Source organism: Vespa velutina, chromosome 13 (assembly GCF_912470025.1).
Source record: "Vespa velutina chromosome 13, iVesVel2.1, whole genome shotgun sequence".
NCBI lineage: Eukaryota > Metazoa > Arthropoda > Insecta > Hymenoptera > Vespidae > Vespa > Vespa velutina.
Genome location: NC_062200.1, coordinates 3,734,380 through 3,756,617, shown reverse-complemented (window position 1 = coordinate 3,756,617; position 22,238 = coordinate 3,734,380). Strand labels below are relative to the sequence as shown.

The 22,238-nt window shown below is 32.3% G+C and overlaps 2 protein-coding genes across 3 annotated transcripts; one reads left to right on the top strand and one right to left on the bottom strand.

Annotated features, from left to right (window-relative positions):
• Positions 1-9,923: 9,923 nt before the first annotated feature.
• LOC124953641 (anaphase-promoting complex subunit 15) lies at positions 9,924-11,620 on the bottom strand. The gene is made up of 3 exons (XM_047505316.1): positions 11,116-11,620; positions 10,988-11,047; positions 9,924-10,413 (listed from the first exon to the last, which is right to left on the bottom strand). Exons 1-3 carry the CDS (start codon positions 11,239-11,241, stop codon positions 10,183-10,185), a joined length of 417 nt encoding a protein of 138 aa, XP_047361272.1. The 5' UTR covers positions 11,242-11,620; the 3' UTR covers positions 9,924-10,182.
• A 649-nt stretch (positions 11,621-12,269) lies between these two features.
• LOC124953640 (high affinity copper uptake protein 1) lies at positions 12,270-21,579 on the top strand. Of its 2 annotated transcripts, XM_047505314.1 has the most exons (5): positions 12,270-12,571; positions 19,191-19,459; positions 19,541-19,773; positions 19,885-19,914; positions 20,500-21,579. In XM_047505314.1, exons 2-5 carry the CDS (start codon positions 19,217-19,219, stop codon positions 20,699-20,701), a joined length of 708 nt encoding a protein of 235 aa, XP_047361270.1. In that variant the 5' UTR covers positions 12,270-12,571; positions 19,191-19,216; the 3' UTR covers positions 20,702-21,579. The 2 variants fall into 2 exon arrangements, with proteins under 2 accessions (XP_047361270.1, XP_047361271.1); XM_047505315.1 differs by lacking the exon at positions 19,885-19,914.
• The last annotated feature ends 659 nt before the right edge of the window (positions 21,580-22,238 follow it).

The window sequence follows — 22,238 nt, the reverse complement described above, 5'->3', positions numbered from 1 at the left end:
TTCGATAGATAATGATAAAACAATAATAATAATTATAATAATAATAAATATATGAATGATAAATTATTTGAAAATTTTTGATGATGATAAAAGGAAAAAATTTTCTGATCGATAAAGCATAATTCGTAAGATATTAACGGTACACACGTACATACATACGTAACACATAGTATCAACAGTATTAACGTAAACTCGAATCTTCTCGAAATTTTGTGCTTTTGCAAACAAGCAAGAAAGAGCACAATACAGCAAGAGAGAAAAAGATAGAAAGATGAAAGAAGAGAGAGAGAGAGAAAGAGAGAGAAAGAGAGAAAGACTAACGAACTCTCCTTTCACGCGTTGTGGACGATATTCTCGAACGTCGATCGTCGGTGGTCGGCGAAGGCAAAATGAGCTTCGATAAGCAACATTTTTACAATGAAGAGAAGAATCGACAAGCCACTTTATTTCTTTTTGTTTCTCTCTTTCTCTTTCACTCTTTTCCCTTTGCATTTTATTCAATTTATTTCCTTTCTTTTTCCGCTCTCATTATTATTTTTACTTTCCATATTTCCTTTACAAACATTATTTTTCTATGACGTTTCGTGAAATTTTTACGAAAAAATAGAAACAGAAACAGAAACAGAGACAGAAACAGAGACAGAGATGATAGACAGAGAGAGAGAGAGAGAGAGAGAGAGAGAGAGAGAGAGAGAGAGAGACGATGAAAGAGTAAGAAAGACAGAAAAAGAGAGAGATAGAGAGAGAGAGAGAGAAAGAGAGAGAGACTTTAGCCATAAGCCCGTAGGTAGGCCGCACAGCGTGGACAAGCAAGTCGAGTTGAGAGGCGCGGACGGGCGGTCAGAGACCCCGCAGGGCCGGCGCAAACAGTACAGCATTACCCACTCGGTCGTTCTATCGCAACCTGGACCCAACAATGCTCAATAACCCTCGCCGCCAAGCTCTCGCGGCACCTTTTATCCGATAACGTGGAAAAACCTAGAGCCCTGTCTTTGCCCACCCACCCCCTAATCTACCTCACCCCTTCTTCCTATTCCTCCTCCTTCATCACCACCTCCATCACCTCCTCCATCTCCTTCTTCTCCTCGCCCCCCTTATAAACACAACTATATACTCTTACCCTTCGTTCTACGCTCTTACCGAACTATAACGTCGCTCTTTCTCTTACTTCCTTCTTTCCTCTTTTTTTCTTCTCTTTCTTTTCCTTTCTTCTTCTTTTTTTGTCCTTTCTTTCTTTCTTTCTTTCTTTCTTTCTTTCTTTTTTCTTACATTTTACTTCGTACTCCTTCTTGTTTTTTATTTTTTTTTTTTTCCTTTTTTTTTTTTTTCATTACCGTCCTTGTTCTTTCTCCTTTCTACATTCTTTTTCTTCCCTTCTTTCTGTTGGTTTTTTGTTTTCTTTTCTCTTTTTTCCTTTTTTCCTTTTTTCTTTTTCTTTTTTTTTGGTTCCTTTATCACTTCGCGCCTCTTTCTGATCGCTGAAAATCAGAAACGCGAAAAATTCGCGAGTCATCGAAGATGATTCTTTTTCGAAAAGTAATTTTTATTCAAAGTGTGTATGTGTGTGTGTGTGTGTGTGTGTGTGTGTGTGTGTGTATATATATATAGTTTTGTAGAAACGAAATTCTCTCTTTTTTCTTTTCTACTTTTTTTTGTTTTCCCTACCACTCCGCACGATAATTCGATACTGCGAATTTACGGTGAAAAAAGAAAAGAAAAAAAAAAAAAAAGAAGAAAAAAAAAAGTACGGTGAGAATTTGTTTCTGTTAAAATGTAACGAGAGAAATATATGATATTTTACCATTGAACGAGAGATTTTGCTTTTTTTTTTTTTTTTTTTTTTTTTTTTTTGTAGAATATATCGTTACAAATTTGTATGGAGAATTTTGTTCTTGTTTGAACGTTACAAAATATATGTACCCGTAAAATTTTAATATAAATGCGATTCTCTCTCTCTCTCTCTCTCTCTCTCTCTCTCTCTCTCTGCTTGTTTTATTCGGATAATTAATAGCAAATTTATATGTAGAAAATATTTTAATCGAAACGTTACGAAATATATATTTATCTATATATGTGTGTGTGTGTGTGTATGTGTATGTATGTGTTCTTCACAATTCTTCACATTGGAATGTTTAATATATTCGATTACCGTGGAAAAACAAACTCGATGAAATTCTATCTATCTCTATCTTTCTCTCTCTCTCTCTCTCCCTCTTTGCCTCTCTCCATCTATCTATCTATCCATCTCTCTCTCTCTCTCCCCCTCCCATCTCTCTCTCTCTCTCTCTCTCTCTCTTTCTCTCTCTCTCTCTACTCAGGCGAACGTAAAAGTGCTTTAATTTCGACGGGACTTTCTCTCTTGCATGGCACGTCATCGACGAGCTGCGTTTTTTCTCGAGTCGCGCGTATTACGATATTACGAAAGAAATCGACGAACAACAAGTGAGATGTAGGAGGATTAATGATAAGAAAGAAAGAATGAATGGAAATAAATGAAAATCAAAAAAAAAAAAAAAAAAGAAAGAAAAGAGAAAAGAAAAATCAATCGATCGATCGATCAATCAAGAAAAAAAAAAAAAAAGAAAAAATCGATTCGCTCGTGATCGTTAAGGAATGCCGTGACGTATTAATTAACGAAAGATATTTGAATTTGGCGCCTTTTCTGGCGATGGTCGTCACGTGTACCTCGAATTCAACTAACCTAAAGAAGGTTTTATAGAAATGGCGGGAAAACTTTTGCATTTTCTTCTAATCGAATTTTTACCTTTCGTACGCGATTTGGATCGTATCCAACTGATCGATAACGAAATCGTGAATGAAAAGAGAGTAAGAGAAAGAGAGAAAGAGAGAGAGAGATAGAGGGAGAACGAGAGAGAGAGATAGAGATAAAGAGAAACTTTTTTATTGTTTCCCTTTTTTTTTTCTCCTTTTTTATTTTTCCTTTTTAATACTCTCGAAGCAACGACGCGTCCTAGTACATCTCGCAATTCGCTAGGTCAACGATCCCTCTTTTCTCTCTCTCTCTCTCTCTCTCTCTCTCTCCCTTTTTCTCTATCTCTCTTTTTTTGTTTCTCTCGATTTCACCAAATTCTCATAAAAAGACTCAGGAGACGCATAGCTCCATTCCTTACCAGAACGCGTTTTCCGCTCGAAATAAATTCCAAACGGCGAATCTAAGAAACCGTAAGGGAAACCCAATATCATAAGGCGTAGACGGTTAGTACCCTAACTTCCTCTCTTTCTCTGTATCTCTCGAAGTCGATCCACCTTCTTGTAATATTATCCACTGCCCCTTGGTACGTAACGAACGAACGAACGAACGAACGAACGAACGAACGGACGAACGAACGAACGGACGAACGAACGAAGGAACGGACGAACGAAGGAACGGACGAACGCACACACATCGATACATACATGCACTCACGACGCACAAGCTCACGCACACGCACACGCACACGCACACGCACATATACACGGAGAAGATCCGTTAAGAAGACTAAGTCCATCAAATTTATTCGCGATGTTTTTATATATTTTTTTCTTTCTTATTATCGCTTTTTTCTTCTTCTTCTTCTTCTTTTCTTTTCTTTTCTTTTCTTTTTGACAATCGCTTTCTAAACAAATCCCTCGACAATTCAAATACGTGAGAATAAATTTCATTCGACATCGGTCGTCCGACGTGAACATTTAGAGAGAAGAAGAAGAAGAAGAAGAAGAAGAAGAAGAAGAAGAAAAAGAAAAAAGGGAAAGAAATATTGAAACATTCTCACTTACCCAATGCAGAAAAATCAGATTCCTCGTGACATTCGAAAAGAATTGATCCTCCGGAAATGAGAAAAGGATTTTTCTCTTTTTTTGTGCCCCCCCCTCTCTTCCTTTTTTCTTCTGCCTTCTTCTTCTATCTTCTGCCTTCTTCTTCTATCTTCTGTATTCTGTCCTCTATCTTCTGTCTTTCACGTATCTTTCTTTTTTCTTTTTTTTTTTTTTTCCTTTATCCAAAAGAGCCGTTTGAGAATCGAAACAATTTCCTCTTCCTGTTGCGAATGTGTCCCTCTCGGCTTATTATCGATAGTACTCACGGAGTCACCAACTGACAAACCACCCACACACTGTGACGTGCACCGCCCTCTCCCAGGGATTCATGTTCTCTTTTTCTTCTATCCCTCTCATCTAATCGTAGTTACCGTTCTCCATCAACGATGCATTCAAAGGTATCGAAATGTTACAAGGAAAAGGAAGATAAGAAGGATTGATAGAATACGAGGATATAAGAGGAAAAAGGAAGGAGAGACAGTTAGATAGATAGATAAAGAAAGAGAGAGAGAGAGAGAGAGAATGATGGGAAAGGAGGAGAGACGTAAAAGAAATTTAAAAAAAAAAAAAAAAAAAAGGGAAAAGGAAAGGTAAAAGAGATTGAACGAACGAAGAAATAATTGCAAAAGCCCGTACAAAAATCGTAAAAAAATCCTTTAAGAGAATCGTATGGAACACACCAGTCCGTCCCTGACAATGTTCGAGCGCGCGAATGCGAATTCGAAATCCGTCGTACGGAGTCCTATCGCGAGTTAGGTGAACGAATATATGGCATGTATTTGTATGTGTGTATATATATGTGTGTTGAGAAAAAGAGAGAGAGAGAGAGAGAGAGAAAGGTTTGACTCGTACGTCACGTATACGTATGTACGTCCTTTATTAGTATATGTTTCTTAGTGAAAGAAAGAGTGAAAAAGAGGGAAAGAAAAAGAAAGATAGATAGATAGAGAAAGAAAGACAGAGAGAGAGAGAGAGAGAGAGAGAGAGCAACTTGAAGCCGGCGGCACGTGGTCGTCGCGATCGAAAACACTTTCGGACTATAGACGTACGTAAGTGTATATACATATATATATATATATATATATATATATGTATATATATGTATGATACGTGAAGTTGTGTATGATAAAGAAAGAGAAAGAGAGAGAGAGAGAATGAGACTGTGATGTGTGTACGTGTGATTGAGTGAGTAAGTTGTGTATAAGAGAGAGAGAAAGAGAGAGAAAGAGAGAGAGAGAGAGAGAGAAAGAGAGGAAAAGAGGGAGAGAGAACCCACGTTGTGCTCACGCGTCTCTCTCTCTCCAGAGATGCTCTGTGCTGCTTGTAATCGCGCGTCCGACTGAACCGAGAGCCGAGAACTCACCAAGTCCCCTGGCCTTCTCGCCTAGTGTCGCTCTTCCTACTCGGCTGCCTTCGTCACCCTACCCCCACCCCGCCACCCGCCCGAACCATCCCAAGTCGCTTGCTTACTCGCTCGCTTACTCGCTCACTCGTTTCTCCTCACGCGCCGAACCGCGCCGCGAAAGCTCTCTTTCTCTCTCTCTCTCTCTCTCTCTCCTTTTCTCTTTCTCTTTCCCCTACTCTTTCTCTCTTTCTATATATATATATATATACACACTCCACATCTCTCTCTCTCTCTCCCTTTCTCTCTCTCTATCGTTCGAGAGTACTCGCGAAACTCTTCGCCACGATCTTACTCTCCCTTCTCCCACCCCTCCTATTTCTCTCTCTTCACTCTATACCGACTCCTCTCTCTCTCTCTCTCTCTCTCTCCCTCTTCCAACGATATCTCGGCGACTCTTTTCCTTTTCATATTTCTATCCCCTCCATTATATTCCTCTCTTTCTCTCTCTCTCTCTCCTCCTCCTCCTTCTCCTCCTCTTCCTCCTCCTCTTCTTCGTCTTCTTCTCGTGACGAATATACGCGTACGTACGTATGTCTATACGTTACGACGTACCTACGTACATAAGTATTCATATGTATACCCGTGCAAAAATATGTATGCGCGTGGCTCGCGTACAGCACGAAATTACGTTCGGAAGACGTTTTTGGTTTGCGAGAGCCAGATGTTGCTCTTCCTCGACGCGAAATACTTTCATAATCGGTCGACGTAGTGTGCGCGTGCGCGTACGCGTTTACGTGCGTTAGTGCGTGAGTGAGTGCTCGCGCATGCGCCCTAACCAATGTCGCCTCACGCGGGCTCGTACCGTTCGAATTTTTCCTCTCTCTCTCTCTCTCTCTCTCTCTCTCTCTCTCTCTCTCTCTCTCTCTCTCTCTCTCTCTCTCTCTCTCTCTTTTTCACTTCCCCCATTCTCACCCACTCTGCGCGCTTCAGAGACATTTTATATTCGCTTGATTTTTACATTATTTGTTTCTTTTATTTTTCTACGCTAAATTTATCTATATATCTTTTTACGCTGGGATACCATTTTCTATTTTGCTTTTCGTTTCTTTTTTCTTTACCTCTTTCGAAATAGGTTAAGTCTTATAAAACTCTTTCTTTTGTTTCTCTCTCTCTCTCTCTCTTTCTCTCTTGTGTATAGAAGAAATGCCCGCGAAGTTTAAAACAGTGAAACAATAGACGTTTTATTCAAGAATAAATAAATCAATGATTAGATATTCTCATATGTTCGTTGTTTATGTTGTTTTGTAGTATTGTATCGTGTTGTATTGTATTGTATTGTATTGTATTGTTGTGTTATTGTTGTTGCGGTCTTCATTAAGAGCAGAGAAACAGTGGTCGTCATTGATCGTTGATTATCTTTCCTCGCAAACACGAATGCCATCGTAAAAAGTCTCGGGCAACACGTTTGTTGGCGTTGGTGTTGCTATTGGTATTGGTATTGGTATTGGTATTGCTGATGTTACTTGTGTGTTGCCATACTCTTGCTGATACTTGCCGTGAGAAGAGTGGCCGATGAATGAGCAAAAAAAGAAGGGTATTACTGATGGTGGACCTTGGATAAGAGATCGGGCCAACCTACATCTAGGCTAGTAGGTCAAGTAGATGTTTAGCGCTAGTATGAATCATGACGCGATATATCGAAATTATCTAGTTTATGTCTCGTTAGAGGATATACTTAAGTCTGAGTACTGTTCGACCAATAATAACTTTCGATTCAAGGAATGATCAGAATTTTTATATATATATATATAAATATATATATATATATATATATATATATATATATATATATATGATTATATACGTGTGCGCATGTATGTATATGTTTTTTATTTCTATACTTTTTTTATTTTTATCGATAGAGAAACATACGTACGTATGAGAAAGAATAAACGCCGGGATTGATGTTGATCCTCTTAAAGAAGCAAAATCGAAATTTTCTTTCTCATTCAAAAGAGAGAAATAGGAACCAACGAACGAACGAACGAACGAACGAACGAACGATTGGCTTCTATCTTTTTCAATAAGTTCTTCACGTTTGTAATCCAAGTAAAGAGGTAAGCATAGAAATCTAAGATACCACCAAGATTATATTTCCAGACGATTCCATCTACTCAAATGCAAAGATTTATGGGTCCAGTATGACCGGTATTAATTTATAAATCCAGATGGTATTCCTATACCATGGATTGTAGAGATTCGCAAATCCCAAGATTTATGAATACTGGTGAAAAGTGCATGGCATATAAGTACACATGCACACACACATATATACAGACGACCTATACACACATATATATATATATACATATATAGACGATGGATTCGCGCTAAGTACATACATTTATACCGTTGTATAAAAACTATAATAAACTTGAAGAAATTCTTAAGAAATATAAACGTCATTCGAATAATAATGATTAACTCTCTCTCTCTCTCTCTCTCTCTTTCTTTCTCACTCCTTTTATCTATCTATCTATCTTACTCTTTTCCATTCTTTATCAAAACATACAAGAATGATAAACAATAAGAGAATCGATTAATATCCAAACTGAAATTCATAGATAGTGTTAGTAAAATGTACGTTCGTTGAAGGATTGGGCGTCCATTGTGGCATTAATAATTCAAATTAAGCCTTTTAACGTGGATTACAGGTAACGCAGCGTCGAATGTTCGAACGGTCGACCGATCGAACCATCCGGGCGTCGTCGTCCGTTGCGTTCGATGAGACCACGTTTTTGTCGTGTCTTCGGGTCGATCGTTATTACTCGTATGTAACTATACTATACAAAATTCCAAATTCTCAAAGGGAATCTTCTTAGAGAGAAAGAGAAAGAGAAAGAAGAGAGAGAGAGAGAGAGAGAGAGAGAGAAAAGGAAAAAGAAAAAAAAAGTTGAAGAGGAAGCGAGGGGGAGAGGAAGAGGAGGAGGAGGAGGAGGGGGGGGAGGGAAATAAGAACGACAAAAATATATAATTTTTGGGTTGGATGATTGCGTTGTGACGTCAGGTAGGAACATCAGAGTGTTCAAGAAAGAGTCATGAAGACGAAGGAGGAGGAGGAGGAAGAAGAAGAGGAGGAGGAGGAGGAGGAGGAGGAGGAGGAGGAGGATGGGGAGAAGGCCGTTGGTGGAGAGGAGAGAAGCTCTTCGGGGAGGGAGGGAAGAAGGGTAGGAGGAGGAGGAGGAGGATGAGGAGGAGGATGAGGAGGAGGAGGCACACGGGTTCGCTTTTGCCTGAGCGTACCCGTTCGTTCACCCTAGCGGGGGCACCAACCTGGCTTTACTTCAGTTACACGCCGAGAGAGCCGGCGCTGTATATAGCTATATCATACATTCTCGCGTGTACTTACACCTAGTATAGGTGGGTATACGGAGTGTACAGAGAGTGTCCCGCTCGAGCATGATGCGGTTCCACGGCCCTTTGCCAGCGAGGCGGGTTACCGACTTGCCCCGTTCTCCAAAGAGAAAGATGAAGACGACGTTCAGGAGAGATAGAGAGAGAGAGAGAGAGAGAGAGAGAGAGAGAAGGAAAGAGATAGAGAAAGAGGGAAGAGAGAGAAAGAAAGAGAGAGAGAGAGAGAGAGAGAGAGAGAGAGAGAGAGAGAGGAGTAGGTCCCTTGCCTTCGATCGGGGAGAACGGAACGCGAGCTGCACTTCGCGAGAAAGATCGATACCGGTACGAAGAGATGTACCTCTCTTTCGTTGACTACAATGTCAAACGTTAAACACCAGTCCGTTCTCGTTCGAGTACTGATAATCGTATGTGTACATTATAATCGTACATACGAATGGAAGAGAAAAAAAGAGAGAGAGAGAGAGGGAGGGAGAGAGAGAAAGAGAGAAAGAAAGAGAGATAGTATTAACATGGAAGAGTATATACATGTATATGAAAACATTATTTGTGATGTTACAAACTCTAGTTCGTGTATATAGTAAAATTGTTGAGATCGTTTATCCCGATGTCGTGGGAATGTATTCTATCTAAATTAAAATTTCTTTTCTGTCGATTTATATATATATATATATATAAAAGTATATACGCAGGTAACTATATCACAAACGATGAGTAAGAAAGGAGGGGGTAGACAGAGAGAGAGAGAGAGAGAGAGAGAGAGAAAGAGAGAGAGAGAGAGAGAGAGAGAGAGAGGGAGAGAGAAAGAGAGTTTTTCCATTGGACGGGTTCTTGACCTAACACGATTCATATCCGAAATGCTGATCGCTCGAAAACTAACAAGTTAGCTTACTCGATACTTCCTAAAGGTCGTTGTTACCAACGCGAATTCACGCAATTGTCACGTATTCTTTTATACGAGCTGTTAATGGAAAAGTTTTTCTTTTTCTTTTTCTTTTTTTCTTCTTTTTTTTTTCTTTATTTTTTTATTTTTTCCTATGAAATTATATATAAAAAATATATATATATATATATATATATATATATATATATATATATATATAATTATTGTTTTTATATATGTAGTTTTTATACAATTTATATAGAATTTTTGATATATAAAAACTTTTATCTAATATTTCATACAGAAAATTTTATAATATAAAAAAAAAATATAAAAAAAAAAAAATATATATATATATATATATATATATATATATATATATATATATATATATACATATATACATATAAAAATGAAATAGAAAAATATTGGAAAAAAGAAAATAAATAAATAAATAAATAAATAAAATAAAATAAAATAAATCTTATATATGCATACAATATAGAGATTAAGTTATATAAATGGACATATTAAATTAAGTTTATTCGACTGAAGATAAATAATTTTCTTTTCTTTTTTTTTTTCTTTTCTTTCTTTCTTTCTTTTTTTTTTTTTGTTCGTTTTCTTTTTCTATTACGTTAATTGCCCATCCTAGTTAGGAATTAAACGGGACGTACGAGCTAAAAGAGCCGATCGGTCGCGTTAATCAGGAAATGCAATATCTTAATTAAGTATAACGAGGAGTATGCGCATTGACACTGTTGACCACTCTGATGGACACAGGATCTGTCACTGTGTCCGTTGGACTAGATCTTTGAGGTTGATGAGGGTAGCTAACTTCCATGTCTATTTCATCTATTTCTTCCTCTTCTTCTTCATGGGTGTCCGACTCTTCTTCTTCCTCACCGTCACCCTCCTCTTCTTCTTCCTCCTCTTCCTCTTCCTCTGATCCTCTAAACTGCACGTTACAAAAAAGAATTATCATGGTTATTGAAAAAGAAAGACAAAAATAAAATAAATAAATAAATAAATAAATAAATAAAGAGCAAAAAATATTAATTAGTTATCCTTTAATTGTTATATAATTAAAATGAATAACCGTGAGAATAATACATTTATTATTTTTTCCTATATTTCCAATTGTCGGTAAGCATCTATCTGATGACGATTATAAATACTCCTTGGATAACTGCTCGATCTACTCGCATAATCGCATACAATTCTTCGTACAATTTTTTCCTAATTATTACGTTTTTCTTAATATTCGAAAAAAAAAATATATAATACCAATAAACGAAATGTTTGAGCGATTAAAAATACACTCCTCCATTTTTGCGAAATTGGTGAAATATATATCACGAAGAAAAAAAAAAAGAAATATATATATCGTTCGAATAAAGCTTACAATTTATCAATCATTCTATAATTATATAGGAATAATACAAATAAAAATAATGTCATTTATCTTCAATGTATATATATATATATATATATACATATAGTTTTGTGAGAATAAAGTGAGGTTAACTTACGTCACTAACTGTCTTCCCGATCGGTATATGATCGTATCCTTGTACACGGACATGTTCTCTCTGACAAAACAATTGTTAATTCTGAATAAAAGATTGTTAACAAATGAAAATAATATATCCTAATTTACCCATGCTTGATGTTCCGCTTCCAAAGCAGTTACTTCGGATTCTTCGTCAACGGGACTATCAGCGTCGAACCACAAAGGATCCGTTATTCTTGGTCGTAAACTCGGCCATAATGGTATAATCGACATAATGAACAATTAAGATATTAAATAATAATAAAACTATAATAATAACTAACGATATATTCTATTTTCTATCACACACTTTCGACGAAACTTTTCAACCGAATCACACGATAAACAATGTAAACTAATCGATGGATTGTAAATACAAATGAAATAGTAAAGCTTTTGACGCCACCACGGATTTGCGGAGAGAAAAGGAAACAGTGAATGAAGCGGAACTGTAATCTGGCGCCATCTGAAACGATACTTTAAGAACTAAAGGGTTATGATACTGAACGAATTATATTTTAAACATGAACAATTCATTTCGTATATTCTCTTTTGTAAAAAAATAAAATCTTATTTTATATTTGATATTATATTGTTTTCTCTTTTGTCCCTTAAACACTTATATAACGTAATGATAAATTTGTTAAAATGAATGATCACTTTAAATTTATCTCTTGCAATATATTCCACTATTCTATTTTACTTAGTTAAAAAACAAAAAAAGAATCTTACGTTTACACGTTGAAACGTATGAAATAGTAAAAAAAAAAGAAAAACAATATTTTCTATTAAATAAATTAATTTCAACGACACACTTTTGTACATTAATAAAAATTACATCTTTGTAAGAGAAAGAGATCTGTAAAGAGAAAGAGAGAGAGAGAATCAGTCGATCCGAAAGATCAATACTTACACCGTATGACACACTGGAGGAATAAACAATTTTATAGAAAAGGTAAAAAAAAAAGATGAAAGATGACAATAACCACAGCAATATTTTCTATTAATTTAAACGATGTGGTTATATATTATTTATAAAAATTCCAGTTGAATTAGTTGATAGAAAAGATACCGTTTAAAAAACTGTTTTCGAAACTGTCGCCATCTCTCGTCAATACTAAACATTACTTTAACGTAATGTCACGTGTTTACATTGGCGATTACGTACGCGTCACACTAAAAAAATTGTTTCTCTCTCTCTCTCTCTCTCTCTCTCTTTTTCTCTCTTTCTCTCTCTCTCTCACTCTCTTCTTTCTTTCTCTGATTCGTTTTTCCTTCAGATTCAGAGCGATGGCGGCGAGCAATAGTGTGGCGTACAGTTTGTTAGGGGATCTGCGAGTGTCCGTGCTAGAGCGTTAACTCGCTCTTAACCACAAATTCGCAGATCCGACTTGGACACGAAGGCGAACAGTCGAACACGAGGGAACTGCAATTTTACGTTTTGTTATAAAACTCATTGCTATCTAAGAGGGACGAACGAAATATAACCTAAAATCTATTTCTTGAGATTTTTTTAAAAGGGGGAACGAAAGAGAAAGAAAAACGAACGAACATAAAAAATACGGTGAGTACCGAGTATTAACAAATTTTTTCTTTTTTTTTGTTGACATTTTGTACTAAAAAAAATATATATATATATACATATGTAGATAGAAAAATTCTCTCTCTCTCTCTCTCTCTCTCTCTCTCTCTCTCTCTCTCTCTCTCTCTCTCTCTCTCTCTCTCTCTCTCTCTCTGTCACACACACACATTCACTCTGTCTTTCTGTCTGTTTGTCTTTGCATGTTTCTTATAGCCATCGGTAAAGCTGAAATTTATTTCGTAACGAAACGCCTACAGTTCTTTTAATGAGTGTCACGTAATGTATCTTCAATAATAGATATTTTTTCCTTTCGTTGAAATCGTATAAAAACTATAAATCGACAAAATTTTCAAGATTTCTCCTTTTATCAAACACAGTGCATATGGAATTGTACTTGTATTACATATTTGTAAAACGTATCTTTGCGCACATGTGTCTTATACATTTTGATATACATACATACATACATACATACATACATACATACATACATACATACATACATACATACATATATACATACATATACATATAAATATACATATGTGTATCTCTAAGAACATTGAAAAAAAAATCGCACGAATTCGTTCGTTTCTCATTACTTTTGATCTTCGCATCGTATCTTTTATTATTATTCGATCTTGAAAGGGAGTAAAACATGAAATATTTCATTTTATTTATTTATTCTTTTTTTTTTCTTTTTTAACAAAAAGAATAAAGAAAAAACAAATAAATGATTTCAATTAAATCAAATACAATGATTTTTCTAATGCGATAATAAACAGCATTCACTGCGGTCTATCAATAAAATGTCCGACGTTAACACGACAGAGAGAGAGAGAGAGAGAGAGAGAGAGAGAGAAAAGAAGAAAGAAACACCTTGTATCGATAAAAGGTGAATGTATCGTAAAATTTCTCACACAATCAGTTACTGGCTCCTTTACCCTTCCCATTTCCTCTCCTCTCCGTCCCCCTCTCCAAGCCTACTTACCCACCCTTATTCACTCCTTTCACATAATATTTTTTTATTTTCACTTACTCCTACTACAGCCGTAGTCTTTTAAATCGTAATATCTTTAACTAAATGCGGTCACTTTCTACACTGTTTGGAACGGAACTTATATTGAAAACTAGATCTTAATTTTCTCTCTCTCTCTCTCTCTCTCTCTCTCTCTCTCTCTCTCTCTTTTTCTCGCTTGCTCACTCGTTCACTTACTCACTGGTTCACTTGCTCACTGGTTCACTTGGTTTTTTTTCAGTCCCTTTTCTTATCGTTAAAAATACACGTGAACATAAACGGTGAGACAGATTGAATTTATCGATCAAGAAGGATTTTTTTTCTTTTTCTACTTTTTTCTTTTCTTCTTTTTTTTTTTTGGAACCCCTCATATACCATATATATTCCTGTTAATTTATAACGATTTGCTATAGTTGATCCAATTGACGCCAATATTGTCCCTACCCTACGACGAGTAATTCGTATTTCCTAAGTGCATAGAAACCGTTCATGACATGTATGTATGTATGTGTGTGTGTATGTGCGCGCGCGCGCTCGTACGTGCATATTATACATATGCGTAAATACGTATATGTATGTATCTATGTTTATATATATATATATTTGATATATCAATAATATATACATAGTTGAATGTTTTCATGATTTCCCATTGATCAATACTCTCTTCTTGTTTTCTTTTTTTTTTTTTTTTTTTTTTGTATACGTAACTAGAATGCTAAAAATTCGTTATCTATTCGAATTACTTACATACTTATTTATAATTGTTTGTTGTATTGAACAAATAAATTCACAGATATATACACGTTAGATCGATATATATAAACCTTTTTTTTGCTTCCTTCAATTATTTATTCTCGTTCCATTGCCATGCCCAGTTACGTAAAACCATCGCTAATGATGGCTGCCTTTTAAACTCACTAATGAATCTCAATTGGTAATAAAAACGATCGATAATTTTCGATATATCCCTTTCTCCCATTTTACTGTGAAATCTTATTATGAACTCTCTCTCTCGCTCTCTCTCTTTCATTTTATCTATATCCTTATCTATCTAGTTTTCACTCATATCCACTAGGGAACATTGGAATTTCAATATTAGAGATTCCTGTGGCGTGACAAATTGCGGTCCTGCTCGTTCGAAGGTCCTTTATGAAGTCTTTTTCCTCCTTCCTTGTTCCTTAACCCACCATATTAACAATTAGCTTCTATCCTCTTTTTGAGGTTATGTTTCCATTCTTTTTATCGTTTTTCTTTTTTCTTCGAAATATTTTTTTTTTTTTTTTTTTTTTTTTTTTTTTTTTTTTTTTTTTTAATCTTATTATTAATAGCATTTATCATCTTATTTATAATATTTTAATAATTGTGAAAAAATATTCGTAAATATTTATTTTTATATTTTTGTATTATTTTGTTTGTTTATAAATTAAAATTGATTTTTATTTTGTATATATATATATATATGGGTATACAAAAAACATGAGATCAAATTTATATTATGTATTACTGAGATCAAATAGATAATAAAAGTTCATATAAACTTATATCCGAAAATACTTTATTGAAAAGATATATGTTTTTAAAAATATTTATGATTTATTATAACAGTTATAAGAAAAGTTTGAAATATCTTTGTTTTGTAAGAATGCAAGCTTCCATTCGTTGAATTAATGATTGTCAAACTCTTTAAAATATTCCAACTGTATTGGAAATAAATAATAAACGCATTTAGAATTCCTCATTATACATAAGATGTATAAATGAAATCTAAAGGTTAGGACATGTAAATAACTATTATTGAGAATTATATAATACATATATGAAAAAAAAAAAAAAAAAAACCAAAAGAAAGTATTTGACAATCATTAATTCGACAAATGGAAATAAATCATAAATATTTTTTAAAAGCATATATCTTTTCAATAAAGCATTTCCGGGCATAAATTTATATGAACTTTTTTCATCCATTTATCCTCAATAATACGTAATATAAGTTTGGTTTCATGCTTTTTGGACATCTTGTATATATAATCGGTCATTCAGTTATCTCATAGATTATTTTACAAAAGGCATTAAAACTATTAGTCATTAAATTTATCGTAATTTATTACTACGGCATGACTTTAACGAAAAAATTATGAATGTAATATGGAAAAAATATTTATCCTCATTATCTATTTTATCTTTCGAAAAATAAAATGTATATATATTATAAACATTCTGCTAACATTCTCAAGGATTAATTACAAATTTGACTTTAAACCATTATTTACTTTTAAATAGGAATACGTGAATCTAGATATATACGTAATATTATGTAAATACTAATTGTTCTATCCATAATTATGACAACGATTTTATTTACATTAAATGCAGATATATATTATCTTTTTTTTTCTGTCATGGAAAAATAATTGATTCAAAATGGATATTTTTTTTAACGTACTAAATGAAGAATTTAACGAGACCACTTTTTTCCTGTTTTTATTGGTTTTTTCTTTTTTTTTTTTTTTTTTTTTTTTTTTTTTTTTTTTTTTTAACCACAAAACGATATCTTTATCGGTGACTTCGACTGTCCGTGGTTTCCGGAACAAAAATATTATTGGCTAGAATAAAACATGGTTTTATTATTCAGAATATATATTTAATAATCATATATATATATATATATATATATATATATATATATATATATATATATATATATATATATACATTATTGCTGAGATAATTTAAAAATGCTTTATTATAAATTATATTAAAATCTAATAGTTTAATAATAATAATTCATGTAAAAAAAGATATATTTATATGTAATATAAAAAAGTATATAATTAAAGTATTAAATATAAATATTAATGTGTATGTGTGTGATTTATGTGTCAATTATTCTACTATTATATTATAATTATTAGTTTAATAATTAATAATGAAATAATAATCCATATAATAAAGCATTTATAAATTATCTTGGTAGTTATCTCCAATTGGAGAAATATATATATATATATATATACACACACACCACGTATATTATGCCTTCGTAACGAGGTATGTGCATTTAATTATCACCGTGCTTTCTGCAATTCTCCCTTTTAACTCAACACAGTTCCAATAACTTCGTTAGCGTCACGAAAACGTAAACGATACAATGGGACTTCTATCGCCATTTTATTTTTATTTTTATTGATGTATTTTCTTCTTTTTCTTTTTTCTTTTTTTTTCTTTTTTTTCTTTCTTTCTTTTTTTTTTCGTTCATTATTCCTAACCTAAGAAATTCTATATTTGTAATTCCTTGAAGAACATCGTGATGATATATACGTATCAGTAAGATGATTGGTTTAATTCGTTAATGACGAATGAGATTTTTGCCGGGAAAAATTCGAATGAAATTAATCCGACTTGTCGCAATGAGTTATCGTTTATAACTAATCGTAACGTATTTATCTTAATAGCGTTAAAAATAAACCGTTCAACTCTTTCTGTTTCTTCCTACCATTCCTTTTTTTCAATAAACAATTTATCAAACGTTTATACTTCACAAAGGTCGCTGACAATGCGCTTGTAACTGTAATCTTATACATATATGAAACAATATGTCCGATGTTTAATCAGTGGATAAGACTAGAGAGTGAGAACGAGAATGAAAGAGAGAGAGAAAGAGAGAGAGAGAGAACGAAAGTAGGCGTCACCTTTCTTATTTCTTGGCATCGATTTAAAAAATTCTATTTTTTTTTCTTTCCTTCGTTTTTATATTTTTTCCTTTCCGCTGTTTGATTTACTTAGAGATAGCAATAGAGAATTCTTTGGATTAACCGATTTTTTTTTTTTCTTTTGTATCAATGAAATATATAACAAGATTTCTTTAAGGTTAGATCGACAAAATTGAATTATCATTCTTTTTTCTTTTTTTTTATTTTTTTAGTCGTTAAAAATATTTTATATTTTTGATATTAATTTTAAGTTTTAGTTTGAGGATAATATATATATATATATATATATATATATATATATATATATATATATATGTTCATTTTATGTTTTATAAAAATTTTTACATTTCGGTAAATATTTTAACATTTGTATATTACTAATAATTCGTAGAAAATGAATACACATAATATCAGTTTTTCGTTAAAGACTGTTAATTAAAACCGAATATATAATTAGGGCACGAACAGTTACGTTTCTTATGAATTATAAATACTATTTTTATATGTATGTATATATACATATATATATATATATATATATATATATATATATATTTATATATGTATGTATGTATGTATGTATGTATGTATGTATGTATGCGTGGTTATGATGTTTGCGTTTGTTTGCTATGTCGTATCTTTTTAGATAACAACAAATTTTTAAAGAAAATACTTAGCAAAACAGTTTCGCTTATTAACAATGGATCAGCGCATTAATAGAAAATGAATGAAGTAATAGAAAAAGAAAAGAGAGAAAGGAAAAAAAATATCGGAAGTTCGAAATCTCATTTTTTTTTGTGTTATATATATAAATTTTTTAAGTTATGTATAAATCAAATTCAAATAGGATATACATATTTATAAAATTTAACCATGAAATGAGAAATGAATCTTAAACCTTACTTGACACTTTTATCTACATATGTATATTTCCTTTTTGATCATCTCTTCGTACTTCCTTCGTTCATAGGTATAATTTTACAAACATAATTGAAGTATCCTCGAAACATATCATATTTCGTTTAAGAATGAGTTTAATTGTCTCTATTTCTCTTTATCTCTCTCTTTCTCTCTCTCTCCATCTCTCTCTCTCTCTCTTTCTCTCTTTTCTGAGGTTATATTACGAAGAAATCATATTTTTGCTAATAAAAGAAGTAATAATAAAAAAGAAAGTAAAGAATAAAAAAGAAAAAAGAGAGAGAGAGAGAGAGAGAATAACTTGTTTATTATTTCGTATCACATTAAAATCGCTATATCCGTGTATATCTCGTAGATTTAGCGCGAAATAAACGTAGTTTCTTCTTCGATATTGCAACCAAGCTTCGAGTAATACTTGAGGTAACGTTCTCTCTTTCTCTATATCTTGCCCTCTCTCTCTCTCTTTTTCTCTCTCTCTCTCTTACCTTAGCATTAGAATGGAATGTTCGCTCGATGTCCGTGTAAAAAAAACACGACGTCAGTCCTATCATCAGTAGATCTCCTTTAGAAAGTCTCTACCAACTTTGTTTTTTATCGTAGCACTTCGTTCTGCTTGCATGATCACACAAGTCATGAACCGTTTCTCTCTCTCTCTCTCTCTCTCTCTCTCTCTCTCTCTCTCTCTTTACGAATATACAATGTCCACAGTCAAGCTGGCAACTTCAGAGAAACGGATTTTTGATGTTTTTTTTATCTCTGGTTAGATATTAAAACGAAAAATGGTTTCTTTTTTTTTCTTTTTTTTAATCATTTACCAAACTGTTAATAATAGTATTGATGAAATGAATGATTGAAAAATGGTTTTAGTGAAATAAGAAATAATAAGATAGCTCTATCAAATATTTCTGAGTTACAAATTGATATTATTCTTTTTTCTTTTTTCCCTTTATAGATCATTCGACGGTAATAAAGTTAAAGATGAATTTCTCTCATGCAGCTCATATGTCTCATGAAAATATGGATCATGGGAGTATGAACCATGCTGGCATGGATCATGTAAATATGGACCATGCAAATATGAACCATGCAAATATGGACCATGCAAATATGAATCATGCTGGTATGGATCATGCTGGTATGGATCATATGGCTAGGGGTAATGTGCAGAGCTCAGCAGCTGCTACGAGTGGTTGCAGTAATATGGGAATGCATGGTATGTCGGTACGTATTTATATCATTAATCACTAATGAGGAAAATCATTTTTCTTCCTTTTTCACAAGGACTCAATTTTATATTTTTAGATGGCTTTTCATGGCGGCTACTGCGAGACTGTACTATTTGAATCTTGGAAAATAACGTCGATCGGTGGTCTCGTTGGTTCCATGATTGGTATAATAATTATGGCTACTCTTTATGAGGGTTTGAAGTATTACCGGGAATATCTTTTCTGGAAAACGTATAGTTCCTTACAATATAGAAGCGTTACGATGCCTCAAGAGAAAAATGTTGTTGCTGAAGATAATAGAGTTGTCCAGTGAGTTCCAATTTCTACGTATTAATATGTATGTAGACTAGTTGTATATTAAGTATAATTATACGACAAACAATATTTATTTAATTAGCTTATCCATTTTGCCCTTTTTAGTATGGTCGGTGAGGTAATCCATAAACGGCCGTAAGTAAATATATTTTGACGGCCTGCTAAATTTTAATTTATTGAGTTACAGTTCCATGTGATGTCTTTAGTATTTTGATATTAGCCAATATATTTCATTACAATGAGCTCTCTTCTCTAAGTAATGCTTATCTTTTCGACGTTACCGTCTTTTTCTTTAACAATTTTGCACGTTCAATGTCTTGATGAATGTTGTCAATTGTTAAAAAAAAAATCTTTACAATTAAATACTATTTTCTTTTGTAATTGTTTTTTCATTGTCGTTCCTATAATGTATCAAGCATGTCTATTCTGCAATGTAGATTCTTTTCTATTTTATTATTTATTTTCTATAAGGCGATTGAATGTTCAATATTTAAGAAATTACGATACAAAACAAAATATTACTTCTTCTTTCTAGCTTTGCATTGCAAATGATTTCTGTTTACTTTTCTTGCTAGCTTCAATGGGTTTTGCATATTTATTAATGTATATTATCTATTTATAAATTGTATATATATATTTATATATCTTATATAAATATTTTTATATATATATATACACATATATATATATAAATATTATTTTAATTGTATATGTGTGCAGGCCCACAATGCTGTCATGGATGCATTGTTTCCAAACGTTCCTGCATATCATACAAGTCATCCTTTCTTACTTTTTAATGCTGATCTTCATGACATTCAACACCTGGCTCTGTTTCGCAGTAGTATTGGGTGCTACCCTTGGTTACTTCCTTTTTGGATGGAAGAAATCTGTAATTGTGGATGTTACAGAACATTGTCATTAATAATTGATATAGTGGCATAATCCAGTTTTTCTAATGCTCCATTGTATATATTATTATGTTGTATGATGATTCTTTTTGCAAATAAGGAAATATCCAAAATCAAATACAACATGAGATAGAAGTGTATGAGATGTACATGGAAACAACTTAGTACATTTTGTGGTTCTATGCAAGAAGTCTTTCATGAGTATTGAAAGTAAATTGTTGATTTTCAACTAAAAGATTTTTACAGCTATAAATATTATATATATATAGAATCACAAATAAACTATGATTGTACAATTATCTTACTTAATTGTATCCTATTGAATACAGATATGCACATTTGCTGTTATGCTGAAACCGAATGGGACTTATTTTTAAAAATAGAATTAGAAATGTATTGCAATGTGATTAATTATGATAATTTTGCAAAAAGAAAACAGGGAGCTAGAATCTTAATATTTCTATGTAAGATACATAAATACATTTACATATATATATATATATATAATATATATAATTATATGATAATATATAAAATATAATATTATATATATATTTATATTATTGTAAATATTAAAAACATTTAAATAAGAAACGCGTGTATCGTGTGAGATGCATATCTTTTTTTCAATCACATTCCTCATTTTATTATTACTTTAATAATTATAATTTGCTAAAGAGAGACTTGTAAAGACTATTTGTTACATTAATATTTGAAAAAGAATATAAGTATGTATTGAAGATACATGTATAAAATAACTTATATTGCAGTTTTGTGAATTGAGCTATTACTTTAAATTAATTAATTAAATAATTAAGATGATTTGTAAAGCATACGAAGGAAATTTCGTAAAAAATATTACAATAAAAGACATCTATACTTCATATATTTTTTTCAATTAAATAAATATTAATTAAATAAATATTTATTGATAATTCTATCTTAAAACCTTTTAAATTGTATAAACAAAATTTTAATTCCATCATAAGGGTAAGTAATAAACATAAATTCGTAAATTAGCTTTTTTTTTCTATAAATTAAAAATAACATCTGTTCATAATTATGTGGATTTCGACGATGACCAAAGTTAATACTTCATTATTTTATTATAAATTTATAGGTTTCACATAGAGCTATACAAAAAGCACCAGCATGCACATTGTGTACAGAATTGATTTAAGTTTTGTCGCTTAAGAACAATCTGTCATACAATAAATTTATATACTTCTCTTTGCAGTACATAACACATTTCTAAAGCTTTGAAGTAGAGTTCTATTGCTTTAAGAATGTATCACATATGTACACACTCATCCAAAAAGCTTTGTTTTATTATTATTATTATTATTATTATTATTATTATTATTATATTATTATTATTATTACTATTATTATTATTATTATTATTATTATTATTATTATTATTATTATTATTATTATTGTAGGAAAATTGTTAAACAGTTAGCGCAAAATACTCTGCATTTCATCTCATACAAATGCCAAATTAATATGTATACATATATATAAATGTATGTGTGTATATGTGTGTATATA

Bases quoted from the DNA above. Each gene is read 5' to 3' on its own strand.
- LOC124953640 (XM_047505314.1), top strand. From the start codon at position 19,217: ATGAATTTCTCTCATGCAGCTCATATGTCTCATGAAAATATGGATCAT. The intron at 19,774-19,884 runs GTGAGTTCCAAT...TGCCCTTTTTAG, and splicing joins GAAGATAATAGAGTTGTCCA to TATGGTCGGTGAGGTAATCC. The intron at 19,915-20,499 runs GTAAGTAAATAT...ATATGTGTGCAG, and splicing joins GAGGTAATCCATAAACGGCC to GCCCACAATGCTGTCATGGA.
- LOC124953641 (XM_047505316.1), bottom strand. From the start codon at position 11,241: ATGTCGATTATACCATTATGGCCGAGTTTACGACCAAGAATAACGGAT. The intron at 11,048-11,115 runs GTAAATTAGGAT...TTGTTTTGTCAG, and splicing joins AAGCGGAACATCAAGCATGG to AGAGAACATGTCCGTGTACA. The intron at 10,414-10,987 runs GTAAGTTAACCT...TGTAACGTGCAG, and splicing joins TCGGGAAGACAGTTAGTGAC to TTTAGAGGATCAGAGGAAGA.